Source organism: Xiphophorus maculatus, chromosome 20 (genome assembly GCF_002775205.1).
Source record: "Xiphophorus maculatus strain JP 163 A chromosome 20, X_maculatus-5.0-male, whole genome shotgun sequence".
NCBI lineage: Eukaryota > Metazoa > Chordata > Actinopteri > Cyprinodontiformes > Poeciliidae > Xiphophorus > Xiphophorus maculatus.
The window spans coordinates 30,750,575-30,769,018 of NC_036462.1; the positions used below are offsets into that span (position 1 = coordinate 30,750,575).

At 39.7% G+C, this 18,444-nt stretch overlaps 1 protein-coding gene across 1 annotated transcript in view; it reads right to left on the bottom strand.

Annotated features, from left to right (window-relative positions):
• LOC102223695 (copine-9-like) overlaps window positions 1-18,444 on the bottom strand; it is a 51,302-nt gene that overhangs the window by 29,642 nt on the left and 3,216 nt on the right. Inside the window, exons 2-7 of the mRNA XM_023353392.1 lie at window positions 13,055-13,095; window positions 8,389-8,435; window positions 2,671-2,774; window positions 1,616-1,655; window positions 1,510-1,512; window positions 1,051-1,127 (exon numbers count right to left, since the gene is read on the bottom strand). Of these exons, the coding sequence (XP_023209160.1) occupies window positions 1,051-1,127; window positions 1,510-1,512; window positions 1,616-1,655; window positions 2,671-2,774; window positions 8,389-8,435; window positions 13,055-13,095 (312 nt within the window). The remainder of the gene's footprint in view (window positions 1-1,050; window positions 1,128-1,509; window positions 1,513-1,615; window positions 1,656-2,670; window positions 2,775-8,388; window positions 8,436-13,054; window positions 13,096-18,444) is intronic.

Below are 18,444 nucleotides of genomic sequence, written 5' to 3' on the forward strand. Positions count from 1 at the left end.
GACCGCTGGATCACATGCGGAAATTTACACCTGTACTGTAAATTTGTAATGAACAGATGCATTGTGGGATTTTTACCGGCTGGAGGTGAATGTTCACAGGCTAGAGGGCGGGCCAACAATGACTTTCATCGGGTAAGTACTTTTTAAAAAACATTATATTGGTCATTTTATGTGGTCATATTGAGCTACTCTCGCTTGTTTGCTAAAGCTAACTTCGGTTATTTCTCAGCTAACATGTGCAACACAAGTGCTTTTTAGTTCACCTAGAAAATGCAGATGGCTATATTCTGGTCTTTTTGCGGAAGTTGTTTGAGGGTAGGATGCCTCAACTCAGAGTAGAGCCGCTGCTCCTTCACATCGAGAGGAGCCAGTTCAAGTGGCTCGGGCATCTGGTCAGGATGCCTCCTGGACGCCTCCCTGGTGAGGTGTTCCAGGCACGTCCCACCGGGAGGAGGCCCCGGGGAAGACCCAGGACACGCTGGAGGGACTATGTCTCCTGGCTGGCCTGGGAACGCCTCGGGATTCCCCCAGAGGAGCTGAACAATTGGCTGAGGAGAGGGAAGTCTGGGCCTCCCTTCTTAAGCTGCTACCCCCGCGACCCGACCCCGGATAAAGCGGAAGAAAATGGACGGGTTTTCATAGACAACAGTCTATGATTGTTGACATGAAGTGTCATTTGGTAAATAATGGCACTTTTAATGCAAAGTTGACATTTTAATGGACTTTTAATGCAAGTTGTAGTGCCACTTTGGATTAAAATGTCATTATTTACTTGACTGACACTCAAAGACAACATTCACGAAGACTCATTCATGTTCATTACTGATGTCATATCAGGCTTATGCACACACCTTCAGATAAAGCAACCAATCTGTCTCTCAACTGCTGTACTGTATGTCTGACATTTCCTCCATTTGTCAAGAATGGTCATTTCATAAACTGAAGCATGAACAAATGGGAAAAAAATAGAGGAACATTAAAATGTGAGACAGTGAATTTTATACTGTCACCAGTTAAAAATAAGATGGTGGTCGTGTAGGCCGCACTTACGAGAGCGTCCTTTCCAGTCTGCCGCCGGGGGAGCCAATGATCTCTCCAAGAGTGCAGAATATCTGACCCAGAAAGTCCTGGACGAAGCAAAGAGAGAGGTCACCATGGTAAACCTCAACATGTAGAGGTTTTACGATCCTTCACTTCCTTTTAATATCTTAAACGTTTTTTCTTTTTTCTTCGTCTATTACATCTCCAAACATGTTGATGTATGTTTAACCATACCCCAACATTTGTAGATAGAGCCTAAAGCAAAGTCCTGTGTGTTGAAAAAATCATTTTAAGAAGCAGAATTAATGACATAACTATTAAGAGTCATATTATTTGAAGTTGTTTTGTATAGAATCAGACCTCTAAAAGTTGGGTTTGCAAGAAATAAAAAAGAAAATTCACTTTCGCACTTTCACAATGCCATGCTAATGTCTGAATCGAGGCCTGTGTAACACGAGAATGACTTACCTTCTGCTCAGCAGGTTGAGGAAGTAGTGAGGGAAGATTAGACAGAAATAACAGGTTAGATCTCAGATTAATGTGGCTCCCATTAATAACATCTTAAACTACTTACATGTTTGGACAGATTGCAGCTCCTCATGTCCACATTGTACCTACAGTTTAATGAAACAGAACATTTCAGCAGGTCTTATAATAAGATTCAGGTCAACAAGACCAGGTGGATTAGACAAAAATATTTCTGAACTGTATATGGCTGACATGCAGCACTGATAGCAACAGAGAGCTCCCAAGTGACTGTGAAATAATTGGACATGGCTCACACCAAAAGTTATTTAAAGTAAATTAAGAAAACATATTTGTGAATCAGCAGCAGAGGAAAAGAGGAAAAGCCCCTCTGGAGCTCATCATGCTGTCTGAAGTCTTTCTCTTCCTGCCAGAAGTGTTGCTTCATTTCCGCCTCTCGAGGCGACCGACTCCCCCCAGAGGCTTCATCTGCAGATAAGCCATCAGGGGCGTCTTTGAAACAGGTTCTCTTCATTTCTGACACAGAAAGCTCTGCTCGTGTGTCAAATAATACACCACAGAAAACGCAGAGTCCCGTTTTTCGCTCTGGATTTGTCTGTTTTCGTCTCTGCCTGGTGGCAGGTTTGGGTTTTTATAAAGCCTGGGAGGAAGGAAGGCACCGCGCCCGGGGCTATTCACCTGTCAGCCTCTCCTTTTTCACTTCTCAGTCAGATTTTTCACATGTGGAGATCGCTAATGATGCTGGAAAGCCCGTTTTGTGATTTTGAGCAGAATCAGTAGTAAGTATGGCGCCATGGGCGAGGGAACTGATCTAAGAGTGACCCATAACTCCACACAAGCAACAAATAAACATAACAAACTGAGAAAGGACTGGATTAAAGTAAAAAAAAAAAAACTAAAAAGGTCGATCTGATAGAAATAAGTGAATAAGGAACAAATAATCAAAACATCATGTTTACTTTAACTTGGATCCCCAATCAAATTCTCTTTAGTTCACCATACACTCCTTATCTGATACTAGTTATACTTTGAACTAACTAAAATGATTATATATCTTGAGAGTTTATGTTTTGTTTTCTTTTTTAAATGCTTTTACCACAGTTGCTTCTGACTAGAGCAGCTTCTAGGAGTATTTCCACTTACACATCAAAGCGAAGGTTTTGTTTCTCTTCAAAGAAGTAATCAAGAACAAACTTCCTCACAAAGTCTGGGTTCAGGGTGTTTTCAATCACCTCAGTTCGGCCAAACTGCAGAAGAAAGGAGACAAGAAAAGCAACATGTCAGTCCTAATCTAAGCGACAGGCCCGTCACCTTTTGGTAGTAGTGAGCGTCCGGAGGCATCCTGACATGTATCATCAAAAACAGCATTTTATTCCCCCAAAAAAATGATATTCTTATGGCCTCACATGATGTGCGTCTGTGGATGTCAGGGTGCGGGAAAGATGGCCTCTGACTTGGTAACCTGAGGCTTCAGTGACCTCAACAAAAACAACTCATTCTTCGTTGCCTCTGAATTTTGCAGTTTTCTTATGATGTACAGAAAAGTCTGCACCTCATCGCTGCACCACAGATGGCAGCTCCGGAGGAACTCCTTCGATCGGAAGACAACTTCAGCGGCCGCTTCATCCAAAAATCCGACGGTGCGCCTCTGAGTCCATGAGAGGCGCTAACAGTTAGCCGCTAACCGAAACACACGTTCTGTCTGAGCATCCACACGAAAAATAATAAAGTCAGTAAAGTGTGATGCTAACCAACCAATAGGCAGAAGTTGAAGCCATAAGACACCACCCTCCTCATGTGCCTAATGAAAAAAAAACTAAATACATACATTCCTTGACCAAAATGCATGTTTAAGGAAAAGACTCCCTTTAATTTTTAATTATGTCAGTTTTGGTCCTCCATAGATGCCATTTCATGACGTAATGAGGGTCAGTCAAGCCACAAACAGCTACGGTTCTACTGAAGGACTGCAGCCATAATTTTTTGAGCCATATTGCTACAGAACCTCAAAGACGTCGACAACTTCCTCAGCTTTTCCAGCCTTAGCTGCTTGCATTTTGACCCTCATTACATCAGAGGGTGGCGCCGGCGTTTGACCCAATTTCTACAGACGAAAACAGCGACACTCTGCAATGCCACGGAGTTTATAATAGTCTGTGAGATTTATATACTGTCAAAAGGTTTTGTGTAGAAAAGGACAGTAGTTTATCTTTTTAAATCAAGTAAGTGGTTTTATTGTGTCAGTTTAAGGCTACTGAGGCTAACTCTACAATCACTAACCAAGTCTATCCTTGTTGCTCTCGGTCCTCTTTCATCCTTTAAAACTTTAAAACTTGTGTTCCTCTGTTAGATAAAGCCAGCAAAGGAGCTTCTACTGCAATTAACTTCTTTGTCTTTTCTCTAATATAGAAAGTCTCTCCTTCACGACAAAAACACAGAATCTTACCAAGTAATTCTGGTCTGATTTCTAGTACAAAATATATTAATACATTTGTAATACAACAAACTAACTTACAAGTAACTTTTCAGCAAGATGTAGGAGCTTGTTCTAAGTAAATAATTCCTTATTATTATTTTTTTTTTAAATGTACTACTTACGTTGGCAGATAAATTAACTTATAACAAGGAAAAAAGGTTCTGTTATAAGTGAAACAATCTGCCAATAGAACAAGCACATTTTCATCAATAATAAGGAATTATTTACTTAAAACAAGCTCCTACATCTTGCTGAAAAGTTACTTGTAAGTTAGTTTCGTCTTATTTCAAGTGCACTAAGATGTTTGCTCTAGAAATTAGACCAAAGATACTTGGTCAGATTTTGTGTTTTTGCAGTGCGGATCAGTGCTCCTTCCAGCTGCTCGTATTTGTGGTACAAGTTAGCCTATACGATCCTAAAATGTCTTTTGTGAAAATCCTAGGAGGTTATTTCAGTTTTGATCGATTTATACTGAAAAACCCAAAGGAATTGCAGAATTTCTGTAAATTGTTCATGATATCAGTATCATTTCAGGAAGGCATTTCTACCGCTTCTAGTTTAGAGTAGTTTTGTCCAAAGACCATAGTCGCCATAACACAGAGGGTTTGATATTTTTACTGTTGTTCACATTGCATCACGTTCAGTGGAATGTGATGCAACAGTAAAGAAAAGAGGTCTGCGTGCGACATTTCATTCTCGGTGAATTTATTTCGGACAAAAGGAAGTTGCTCGCGATGTACACTGTGTGACTATCCAGGCTCACTTGACAGTGCTGCACTGAGAGCATGAACGCAACATGGCAGCATGAGGCAATCAGGGGAGACTTTTCTCTATTGGACTCCGCTGCATCGGCGATGAACCATCTGCAGCTTCTGGAGAGAAAGGAGGACAGTTCGACAGATGACACGAGAGGAAAAAACTGAGCCTGTCCCGATGGATCACGGAGTTGGAAATCACAGTGACAGCCACAATGTTGTCACAAAACGTCAGAATAAATAGAGACGGGACATCTCTTCCAGGTATCTGCCAGAAGTCGCTGAAAAAAGTAGGTTAGATTGGCCGTGTGGACGCAGATCGGGCCTGCAGTGAAACGAGCTAATGAAGCGAGGGGAAGAAGAAGGCAGGAGTGTCACTTAGCATGTTTAGGGGAACTAATTATTTTTTGCAGCACTGAAACTAATCTGTTCGGAACACTACGCCTGATCTGAACATTTTCATTTGGAAGCAGCTGAAACAAATCAATCATTAATTGATGGATATCCAATGGAGACAAGGGCTGTGTCTTGGCCTTTTGAACTTTTAACTGGCCATTTTGAAGAGGAAGGTAAGCAACCTGAGTGAAGATGCCCCCCCACCTTCTTCAAATCAGACAAAATTGGTGTCAATCAACTCGACTACGTTTGCGCTGGTTTGTGGAGTAAAATTTTTTGTTTGTGCTGCTTTGGCTTTGAAGATATTAATGAAAGTTTAAAGGTCATTTAGATTTAGTAAAAGTGGGAGAGGGGGGCTGGTTGACATTTTGACCTTTAAACGTTCATTAATATCTTCAAAGCAAAAGCAGCATAAATAAAAACATGTTTTGCGCAAACGTAGCACAAACATTTGACACTAATTTTGTCTGATTTGAAGAAGGTTGGGGAGCAACTTCACTCATGTATGTTGTTTTAAAATTACACATCCAACATTCCTACCACTGAAGGGAAGGATTAAATATTAAAATCTGAGAAGAGTTCATGTCTATCCTTCATTGCACACATACCAGTGACTTATTAATATTGTTTTAACTTTCCTTCCTGTCCGTTCACCAAATTATTTCCAACAGTTCGCAGCAAAAACACAAAATCTCTCCAAGCGTTTTGATCTAGATTCTGTTGCAAATATTTTAGTACACTTCAAGTAAGGCAAAACTAACTTACAAGTAACTCTTCAGCAAGATATAGAAGCTTATTTTAAGTAAATAATTCCTTGACATTGATGAAAAAGTTCTAGTTCCACTGGCAGATTGTTTCATGTATTACATGGGGAAAATGCCTGGTTACCAGTGAAATAATCTGCCGATGGAGCTGGTTCTAGTACCTGCAGTGTTTGTTGTTGGTGCAGCAATAATCCTCTCTTCCTCCTCATTAGTGTGAAATTTTGGTGACTCTTAATTGTGTCAAAAAGCGTCTGGAGCCAAATCTGTCAATGTGTTCAGCCTGCCCACACACCACGAGACAGAGACAATAAGCCTGCCACAGTGACTCAGACTGTTTTCCTTCTGTCCACAAACAGACAGCTCTGCATGCAGAGGGCTGCAGTCCAGGACAGCAGCAGGCGGAGGAAGGAGGCGCAGGAGTAGGACCCGCAAGCATATCTGAGATCTCCAACCACACACACACACACACACACACACCATCCTGGCAATTCAGGCCTGTAGGAAGATCCTCACCTCTTCACTCAGGGTTTATAAAAATAAAAATGATCTCCTGCCAAATAATCTTTCGCTGCACTAATTAATGGCAACAATTTTTAACAAAAAAAAACAAAGAAAGTTTTGGGTCACATCAGTGACAAAGCTCATAAAGAAAGTAATGTTGAAGAAGCTGGAAAATATTTTCTCACAATGAATAGAGATGAATTTCATGATTTTTCAGTATTTAGTTCTTATATATACTGTATATATATATATATATATATATATATATATATATATATATATATATATACATATATATATATTTATTTATTTTTATTTTTTATTTTTTTGCAGTAGTGGCTGGTCCATAGGGGGCGCTGGCCTCCCTGATATGGAAAGGGAAAAATTATCTAAAAATAATATAGAAACATGATTAAAATTTTCTATTAGCCTTTTTTCCTTAATAGTGTGTATCTAAATGTAATCTGAATTATTTACACAACATTTCCAACTTATTCAAACGGGAATTTCCCCCAACATCCTGTGGACAGTTCTCCTTTGGATCGCTGCTGATAGCGACCCAGTAGCAGAGCTAAGTAGCTACTGGGTCTCACGTGACACACTTCTCTGAACTTTGTAGCAGACAGCCATCTTGGCAGGCACTTGCTATGGAGTTGCTATGACAATAATAAACAAGCTACAATACTAGCATTCACTAGTTTGGTGCTTGGTGAGAGCTAGTTCTAGCTTAGAACTAGCTAAGCTAGAACCAGCTAGTTCTAGCTGGCTCTAGAACTAGCTAGTTTTAGCTAATTCTAAGCTAGAACTAGCTAGCTTACTTCTAGCTTAGAGCTAGCTCTCACCATTTCCCAGTTGAACTGATCTCCTACCTAACTTATAAACAGTACAAGTACATTACCCATCTCTGTGTAGCACTAAGATAAGTATCAGTGATATTTACTGTAGTACTTGCTGCCGAACTAGCAAAGCCAGCTAAGGTAATGTAAGTTTATCTGCTAGCTAAGACAGACATGTAGCCTGCATGTGTGTGTTGCTACATTCTGCCAGTCACCAGAACCTTGTTATTTAGTCTGTACGTTCTTTACAAATCCGTTTAAACATTTATTGTATGCAAACATAAATTTCAGGTTGCAAAACTGATAATCAGTTATGAACGTTGCTGTGGTTTTGACGCCTATGCCGCTCTGATTAGCATAATGCTAATGCTGCTCTTAAGTGGAACCTGTACCTGGCCGTGAGGACACAGCCGATCCACTGAAAAAGTTAACGTGTGTTCCTGGCGCTGTTTAATATTAAAAACTCACAGTTACACTCCTCCAGTTATAATTTGTGTCAAATCATTGTATGACATGGTAAACACAAATTCAATCCCATCTAAACTTGACATTGTTGTAAGTAAGAGTCACTGTTGGTTCTTTTATTTAAATAACTTTTCTAAATTGCCATATTTCTAAATTGTCATGTATGATCACTAGCCTTAGATAATGAAAAGTCTTGCTTTACTGTTGAATCATCGTCTTTCACACCTTGAAGATATTCACATTTCTTTAGCCAGATAATTTAACACAAATTACACAGCATTATCATATTAGTGGCAATTGACAGAATTCACCCTGCTGCAAGCAGAGTAGATATGACTGGTGGTAAAATTATTTGACTCATCTACGGAGTTTGACAGAATATCTGTCCTGCCTTTTTACCAAATCAACTCACAAAACGAACAGCCTTAGCATGTATTAGTTGTCCTGATTTTAAAACTAGAGATCGAGGTCTTTCAGTCTGGAACCAGGATCACAGAACAACTTGTGCTCACTCGTTTGACTCTCTTTGTGACTGTTTGTGTGCTTTAGTAATGAATTTTCTTTGGTCAATTAGGAGTTAGAGTGTTCAGAGACATAATTTGACTTAACCTGACTTATGGAAGTGCAGTAATTGCATCTGAAGATAAAAGAAAGCAAAACTAACTCACCTCTCTCCACTCTTTTGTACCCAGACCTTGAACGTACAATACGACCACTGAAACGAGAGAGAAAGGAAAAGAATAAAGTGCTTTTTTTAAGAGTTAGTTTAGGTTGTCATAATGTTCAGGCAGGAAAACATCACAAGCTACAGCTAAATCAAAGGTAAATGGTAATAAAGAAATGGGAGGGTCTGTGAAAGAGTTCTTTCAACAAAAACAATGTGATTGCAGTTTTCTGGTCAATCGCCGATTACAGATCTTTAAAAAGCCTGGCCTGCCGATTCCGATATTGGCTGATACCAATTTTTTTTGTCTGAAATGCTAAATACAGCAAGAAAGTTGCTGAGTTGGGAACAGTGGGGTGATTGTTGTTAACTGTAAACGTGCAGACATGACCCGGAGGGCAGGTCTGTCAGTCAAACCTCTCTAAAGGGAGAGTTGAAGGGAACAGTGGTTGGTTTTAGACTTTTGCTGAGGTAGATAAGATCAAAGATTGGCTTCACATCAGCCGATCACTGATCTCCCAAGATTAAGAAAATCGGACCTGATAAATTGGGGTACTATCAACATATCGAGACCTTCCAGAAAATATTTTCTGTCTTCAGTGAATAACTTTTTTAAATAAAGTGTTGCGCTCCATAGTGGCACAGACGAGTTGTCGGCCACAGCTGAGTGAGCACCGGATCCAACCAGGCAACTTCTATGAAAACCTTCCGGCTCAGCCACAGGTTATCATACAGCACATAGTAAATATTACATCATTATATCAATAGGTTCAATTTTTCTACGTAAAGGCAAATCGATATCCTCTTTATGGCAACCGAGTTGCTAAGATTGCAACAGCATTGTTTATGGATGAATATCCTTTAGTATAAAACTAATTCTGTTGAGAGGATATGGAAAGAACATGGCACCACCACAAACCTACCAAGATCACCTACTCTCCAACTGGGCTTCTCCCAGTTAGTGTAAACCTCCATGCTGTCTAGACAGCATTTTGCAGCAGACTACTGCTAGCCTGGTTGATGACAGCTTCTTTGAAGTCAATCAAGCCCAAGAAGGATTGAGTCAAATGAGAGACAACACAAAGAAAAGGACAAGGCTCAACCAGCAGAGTGGAAGCTGCTAACACAGAGACTGTCGGCATCGTTCTGCTGGGTCGTTGCTCAGACACTCTGCGTCTCCTCGGGGCTCCTCCAGGTTAAAAGCACTCCCAGCTCAAATTGCTCCTTCCTTCTGCTTCTGTTCTCCAGTTGTGTTCACAGGATTTTGCACATTTTGTTCTGTGAATGCGCTTCTGCCCTCCCTTCTGTCTGGACTCCACCAGCCACAGCGACGGGCCCGGTTCTATCCCCCTTTTCTAGTCCTTCATACCTACAAATTCTTACCTACAGTGTAGTTACTGTTCCTTGAACCCTTTTCACATCACAATCAAAAACCATTTAACAAACAGAAGCAAGACAGTAATGTCATGGCAAAAGTAACACACCCCTTAATGATGCAGTGCAACTCTGAACTCTAGAGTTAATCAAGAAGCATGTAGCAGCTTTGGCCCAAAAAGGAAACATTCCTGCTTTCTTCCAATATTCTTCTCTAAAGGCTCAAAGTGTTGGGAAGCCCCTCCGGTGTACCCTGGTGACTCAGCAGCGGGGAATGTCTTTTTTGGTTTCTGATGTTCAGCAGTTATGTCATTTCCATTCTTTTTCCTGTACTGGCTGCTATGAAAATGGTAAATGGCCTTCATTTGTTCAGTTCTTTATCAAGTCCAGAGGACTCCAAAGCGCTTAACACTACATTCACCCATTCACACACTGATGGTAGCAAGGCTGCCATGAAGCAGCGCCACCTGCTGGGCCCTCTGACCACCAGCTGTCATGATGTGTGGTGGATGAGGTGGTGAGGCAAACGCGGTAAACCCAGGTTGTAGAAGATAAATGGTGATTTAATGATGACAACACAGATCCAAAATCCACAAACCAGGCAGCACAGCTGAGTGGAAGGCTAAGGCTCAACACTGGTAGCAACTGGTGAACGAATGGACAACTAGACATAAACGACAGACTGGTACGAACGATCGGCAAGGAACCGACGAAGAACAAGGAACACAGGTCGGGTTAAATACGCAGAGGGTAATCACGGAACAAAACACACCAGGGAACAATCGAGGGGTAGACAGGACAACACAGAGACTCAGAAATCCAAAATAAACACACAGAAAAAACTCTAAATCTCACAGTGAAAAACCAAATCCTGACACCAGCACAAACTGGTGGATAGTCAATTCATCAGTACAACAAAATTATACTCCAGTAAGAGTAGCAATACTTCTACATGTTTTTACTAAAATGAACTGTCCAAGAAATTCCTCAAATCAGAGTAAAAACGTAACTGATCAAATTATCACTAATTTAAAATTTAAAAATTGCATAATCAGACGGCCCAAAATATAAATTAAGAGGACATTTTGGTATTTTAAGGACTAAAATGACAATAATTTGTATAAATAGTAAAAATAACAAAATCATGCAAAATAATTTTTTTCCAAATCAGTTCCTTTCAATAAAAAAGAAATCTGAAACTTTAACAAAAACAGAAGCTGTGTGTCTCTGTCCGGTGAATTGTTGGTTAAAACATGTTTGGGCTTCATTCAGTGGGTCGAGAATCCAGAAGTTTCACTCAAGAGTAGAAATACTTCATAATAAAATTACTGAAGAAATAGGAAAGTAAAAAGTACAATGTAGTAAAAATACTCTAAAATGTACTTTTTTTTCCAAAAAAGTTACTCTAGTAAATGTAACTGAGTAAGTGTAGCTGGTTTACCACTCAGCCCTGATTGTGACTAACTAAGCAGCTGATTGAAGGACTTCATTTGAGTCGGATTTCCAGTGTTTTAGTCGGTGAGTAGGAAAAGTTGAGATTAAAAATGAAGACATAGTTAAATGAAAATCTATTTTTGAGAAGAAAGTTAATAAATCTGGCCGCTTATGATGTAGATGTGAAGGTGTTGTAACACTTCAGAGAAGGTAGCGTAAATATCCGTAAGTGTTTGTTAGCAGGAAATATGCTTCATGGCAGAGTATAAAATTAAATATATCATAAATTGTTTCTATGGAAGGAAAATGAGAGTCAGTCATGTGTTCGCTGTAAAAGCTGTGACATTATCAGACTATCTGGACACCTGGGTAAGCCTAAGAGCCCCACCCAGGGACATGAAAGAGTTGAGGGGGCAACGTGACCACATCCAGCCTCCCCCTCGTCCCAGCAGGGAACAACTGTTTGAAGGCCTGGACCCGTCTAACACACCGCTTACCTTCCAACACGGTTCTGTGCTTCTCCAACTGGATCCACAAAGGGAAAAAAAAATGTCTCTGAATCTAAGTGCCACTATTCAACACCGGTTCTTTATTCTAACAAGTGAAAAATACTCAACTGGATTTGAGTTTCACTTCCTCATTGAGACTTAAAATGAATTTTTGGGTAAAGTTGTCCTGATATAAGAGCTCAGCTGTCATGTTCTGGTTTGTAATGGACTCTCAAACTAGAAGAAGGGTTTAACGAAAAAATAAATCAGAGACTTGTGAAAATACACACAGCAGTCAAGGAAAGTGAAGAGTAGGATACTTCCCATTAAATCCTAAATTACCTGTCATTTAAAAATAAAAATGTAATGTGTCATGTATGGCAGAAACTCAAACAATTGGTTCATACTCAGCAGTGAGTTCCCTTTGATTAATAATAACTGGAATATTATAAATTGTAGTTTGTCTTTCAGCATGCTTTACTTTATTTTCCCACCTTGTTTTTTCTTTTTCTTTTCTTTCTTTGCCCTTATGGAAAAGCATTTTTCACTTTCACCGTTGCTGAGATGTGCTTTACAAGTAAACCAGCCTTTGCCTAAAACCTTCGGTACAATTGTGCGATCACAAAAAACAATTGAAAAACCTGTTGCGCAGCACCAAGTTTTTAGTCAAAAAATTAACATGAGGATATTTTCAAGGTCATTTGAAAGTGAAAACGTATCCATTTTCGGGACAAGCAGTGAAGCAGAACCCGTTCCCTGACAGCGCCGTCTTTTCTTGAACCTCCTTTCTCTGAATCGCTATCACTGTTCTTTTCTCTCCAAACGGCTCTTTCAATTAACCTATTGTTCACCATCCACTGCTGCCTCTGAAGGGGTTTTTTTCATGCTGCGTGGGGCCAACAGTCATTAAGTCTGTCAAGCTCCAGTGATTAGTAATCCTTTTTTTCTGTGTGAAGCTGCTTAATTCAAACTCCGTGCCGGCTGACCCTGGAGACGCAGCCTTGTGCTCACTCAGAGTGTTGTTCCTTTAAATGCTCCAAAGGTTACCGCGCGACTGCAAGTTCGCAGAGGTGAGGTCGATAAAAACAAACACATCAGGTGTTTCAGAGTCTGGGGTTCAAATACACAAAAGTTAATCCAGAGTTATAATCACATGTTACTACCCAGCTGTGCTAGTAGGCGTATCTGTTCACTCTGCATAGTTGATGTGAGTGCAATGTTTTCAAGAACGAGAGCAACAATAGATTGTACTATATTCTTCTTCACTTTGCACTACTGGACCAGAATCTGCTAAGCTTGCTGTCTATATTATGTAGCAACACATGGCTGAGGCCAGGAGAACTGATACTGTGAATGGGTCAAAGGGAAGCTTACCTGGATCTGACTTGGAGAAGGTGTCCATGTCCAAAAGGTTTCTACAACAAGAGAAAATAAAACTATTAGAGTTTAGTAGCCTAGATGATCTACGAAGATGTAGAACAAACAGAGTGAAGAACCCTTTTATCCTCACAGTCATTGGCTTTAATGACTGTGACTGTATGTTAAAACATCCTGTAGACTTAATGCTCTGACTTAAGGTTGCTATCGAATTACTGCAGTCCAGATGTTTTTCAGCTCTTTTTTTTTGTATTTACTAATTTTATTTTTTCAATATTAATCTCAGATGGATCTTAACTTTGTCTTAGTAATTGTCATGTTACCACTAATTGTTGCCCTGCAGGGATCTAAAGTGAATTGGCATGAATCAGTGTTTTGTATATAAAACGTTGTTGTTTGAGCTAGCTAGATAGATAGATAGATAGATAGATAGATAGATAGATAGCTAGATAGCTAGATAGATAGATAGATAGATAGATAGATAGATAGATAGATAGATAGATAGATAGATAGATAGATAGATAGATAGATAGATAGATAGATAGATAGATAGATAGATAGATAGATAGATAGATAGATAGATAGATAGATAGATAGATCTGATGCAATAAGTAATAAATCAGTTAATCTCATGATAAATTAATCCGAGCTCAATCATTTCCATTTACATTATTTATCATTTTTCTTTTTTCTCTCTTTCTACGAACAACTGAATGACTAAAGTCTTCAGTCTGGTGATTTGGTCTCAACTAGACCTTTTTTTAAGGGCAATTTTGTTTACAGAGAGTTCATAAGTCATTTTATTTGTTTCTGTTGTTTGGTTTATTCATTTTCAATATTTAAAATTTTTTTTCAGTGTTAAATGTTCAATAGGATCTAAAGTTCATTGATCTGTGAGATCTTGCATTTTTACGCCATCACCATTATATTACCACTAATATTATTAATCTTAGGGAATTTATCTCAAAGCAAAAATCCGTTTATCATCCGAAAGATATTCAAATCTCAGTGGCAATCCGCTGCTGCTTGTGACTCCTCAGAATGTCAACTTCAGTCATCTTCAGTCCACAGACAGCCGTCTTGTTTTTGTTTCACTCATACACGGTTGACGTTTATACAAAATGCACCTGGTGAAGCTGACGTGTTTTACAATTTCCGGTCAATTTATGAAAACCTGTTGGAGACCGAAGGCATTTCTTTCCCCCAATCGGCCGTCTATTAATCGCCCGGCTCATTATCTTGACATGTTGAACCCTTTGAACCGCGTGACTCCGACAACATGGCAGAGGCTCTTCAAAGTTCGATCCCAGGCAGCATCAAATCTTCATCCGGCCTTCATGTTCTAATGACTGCTTTGTGTTGCCTGCTGTGTTTCTCCTGGGACGTAGTATTTGAAGTTGCCAGTTAGGATGTGATGCAACAACTCCCACATTTATGAAAAATAGGGGGCAACGAACCACAGGAGAGAACAAGCAGCTTTTCTTGAGATCCCAGAATGATCGCGTGTGCACACAACTAGGACGGATGTCTTTTATCTGAAGAATATTACCCATTATTTATTTATTTATTTTATTTTTTGCTTCTATTTTTGGTTTCACGTTTTATTCAGAAAGAAGATAAAAACTCTTTGAAGCTTCGCTTTTTTCTTGCCGTAATAATCTCCTTAGATGACAGAGGTGTTTTATTGTGAGGCAGCTTCCTGTCGCAGAAGGATTGTGACCGGTATTCTCCGGTCAAAGTCGGGGAAAACACCTTAAAATAATGAAAAACATTCAAATTGATCAGTTAATACCTACAGTAAATCACAATATGGATGACAATACTCTTCAGGAAGAGTCAATGACCTAACATGGATCCAATAATAATAATTATTTAACATTATCTCGTCACTAGTATGAGATTGTAGAACTTCGCCGCATTTCACCAATATGTCATCATCATAATATCAGCGCATGCCAAAGTAATTGTTTGCAGAACTGTCTGGAACGTAATATTTCTTTGCAATTATATCTCAAGTGTTATGAATTGATTATTTGAAATGCTGATACACGTTTTGCACTGAAGGAGTCGCCTTGCAGGAGAAATCCAGACCAGAAAACGTCAAAGTGAGAACAGAAAGAACATATGAGGAAGAAAGTGAATTTATGATGACCACCATTCCAGTTTTTAACAGAAAAATATATCAATCATATGGTTTCTTCATACTGTGCAGCCGCCGGTAGATAGATTTACATTTCACATAGTTTCCCTAAAGTATTACGCCTAAATCCAATTAAACACTGTAATCCAATAACAGAGCTAGTTACTGCAAATATCGCCAAGCTGCTCTGACTGTCTGTCATCAATCAACTGATGTAATATTGGAAATAATCCATATTTCCTACACTTGGATAAATAAGACTCTTAAAGTCTTATTTATAAATCAGGTAATCTTTATCTTTGCTTGAAATAATAACGGTAGCTCAGAGAATAGACTTTATAAAATACTGTCGCTAGTTTATAAATCACTGAACGGCTCAGCGCTACAATACCTTTATAAACCTTCTGGCTCTACCAAACGTGGCAGAAGCAGCTTTCAGCGTATACTGTATGCGCCACAAATCTGGAACAAACTTCCAGAAAACTGCCAAACAGCCGAAACACTGAGTTCCTTTAAATCCAGACTAGAAACCCAGCTGTTCAAAATTGCTTTGGAATCACAATAAATGAAACAGTGACCAACATATTTGATGTGTGTGAGTTTGGTGATGGCGGTCGACAAAATGCGACGTTTGTTCAGTCGTTGGCTGCGCGGGGTTGTCTTCATCAATTTGTAATCGCTGTGTTTTTGTTTATTGGACGGCCTTGCTGCTGAAATGTGACACACGAATAAGCTTCATTGATGGACTGATTAAATAACGGTGGTGAGGAATCTGCGGTGAGGTTCACACGCGTGAAGTTAAATAATGCTCTGATCGTTTCGCCCAGCTCTGGATGCTCCAGGGCGGACGACACTCTCGCCTCTGGCCTGACGACTGCCTTAGTTTGGACAACCAGCCATCCACAACCCTTCACGGACGAGCAGACATCTTCGGGGACCCGAGTCGTTCAGGGGTTTTGATTTATTGATTCCAGTTTTATTACTATTCTGTGTTCCTTGTTAGTCTTTTTGTTTCATTAGATCAGCCTTGTTTCTGCTTTACCTTCTTTGTGATTCTAGTTTAATTGTGTTTATTTCTTCCCTGTGTCTAGTTATTCTTTGTTGCTGTCAGATAATACTGTCGCTGCCACTGGTGTAACACTAAAATACCATAAAATAGGAGGTTGTGGGTGGAGAAAGAGCAGAACACTGAGGGGGAATAGCGTCGCTGTCCAGACTTTTATTCAACCGCCATTTTAACAGAACAGAACCCGTCCCGGGCGCTTACAAAAAAAACACAAAGAAGAAAGGAACAGCGCCTCTTAAAGGCACAGCACAATTCCTTCTATGGAACATCTTTAGTAAATAACTCATCTTGTATGAAACCAAACCAATTGAAAAGGAAAAATAAATAATCTTTTCTACATAATGGAAGAAATGAGAAAACTGGACAATTACAGCAGGGCTCCCCGTTCCGCTGGGAGAAGGCGGACATGTCCGGCTGTGGGCTTTGTTGGCAAAAAGCAACATAAACTGAACTGAACGTTAAATGCCAAACAACTGAGCCTATAGAAAGTCATGGAGTAACGTCAGACGAAGAGGTTGGGTTTCTATCAAAAGTATTTGTACGCCTTGAACCTTTCCATGTTCTTTCCCATTACACCCACAAACATGAATATAGTTCATTGGAATTTAATGTGGAAAGAAAATTATACATGACTCGAAACATTTTTTGCAAATAAAAATCAGAAAAGATCAGAATATATTTTCGTGCTTGTGGTTGTAATGTGACAAAATACCGAAATTCCTTCTGCTTCCCACCTCATAAAGCTCTGCTCATAGTGAAAACCACAAGCCCCCAGTCAGGGGTGCATGGATACGGTGTTTGGGTTAGTAAGTGTTTGGCTTGCAAGAATATAGTAAGCCATTTAAAGTCAAACTCTCTCATTTCTGCAATCCTTTGCACTCTAAAACCTTCACCAACTGCAGAGTCGCACTCAACCGCAGCCGGCGAAGGTTTCCGCACGGCAAAAACACAAAATCCTACCAAGTATTTCTGGTCTAGTTTCCAGTTTATATGTGTTAGTAGGCTTAAAATAAGACAAAACCAACTTATTCATAACTTTTCAGCAAGATGTAGGAGCTTGTTTAAAGTCAATAACTCCTTAATATTGAAGTGCTAATTCCATCGGCTGCTTATTTTACATACAGGCAAAATGTATTGTTACAAGTGAAGTAATAGTAATAATACTTATTCATATTCTTAAAACAGGCTCCCAAGAATAAAATATTTGCACTAAACCAAAAACACTTTGTAGTATTTTGTGTTTTTGCAATGTGTCGCGCTCAGCTGGTCAAATAAGATCTCGAGGAGGACAGAGAGGTTTTCATTTCTTTAAGACAGAAAGGAAACCCAGTTGTACTCTGCAGCATCTAACCCACACTCACACTGGTGCATCATCAGGAACAGCTGTTGACACACATAACTCCACCAGCCCGTCACCGGGAACACACCGACTCGTTTTTCAGAGCTCCTCGGTGAGGCTGAGCCTCCAAATTGCCGCTGACAAGTGATCAAATCGTATTCGTGTGTTTACACGGCAGAACAACAATCTGTCATGGCTGATGTTCCATGTCAAACACCGGGTCTGACAACATGCAGGCATGGCAACAACAGAGTGTCGCTTCGTCTTCAGTCATTGGCACATAAGCACATGTGGTTCTGCCGCTTGGTAGTCGATAAATATGTCGTCGACTTGGGTTGCGCAACACAAATAAAAACCTGAAGACGAAGCACAGAGAATTCAGAGGGCTGGTTCAGACATTCAGGTCATAACAACTGCATCATGTAGAGCCTGTGCAAGTCAAACTGTTGTCTATATCAAAAACCGCTGACAGTTTTCAGTAGGAAATTTCAAAAAACAGGTTCATCCATCAATTGCAAGGTTTTCCCCAGAAATCCTGCTAACCCTGGTGGTTGGTGGTCACTCATCCAGCGACCCGTCGTGTTTTTGAGTTAAAATAATGTTTTAAGTTGACAGAAAATGTTAAAATATCACTTGATAATGATGTGCTATTGGAAGACTGAAAGATTAACACCTTTAAAATCTTTAAAAATGTAAACATTTTAAAAAGACTTAAATCAATAAGCAATACTTAGCCTGGTGGGGGCACAAGTAAAGCCTGGTGGCCCACCAGGCTTATAATACACTGGGGGAAACTCTGTTTTTTAAGTTGAGTAACCCACCCCTCTGCTTGTCATTGTGCC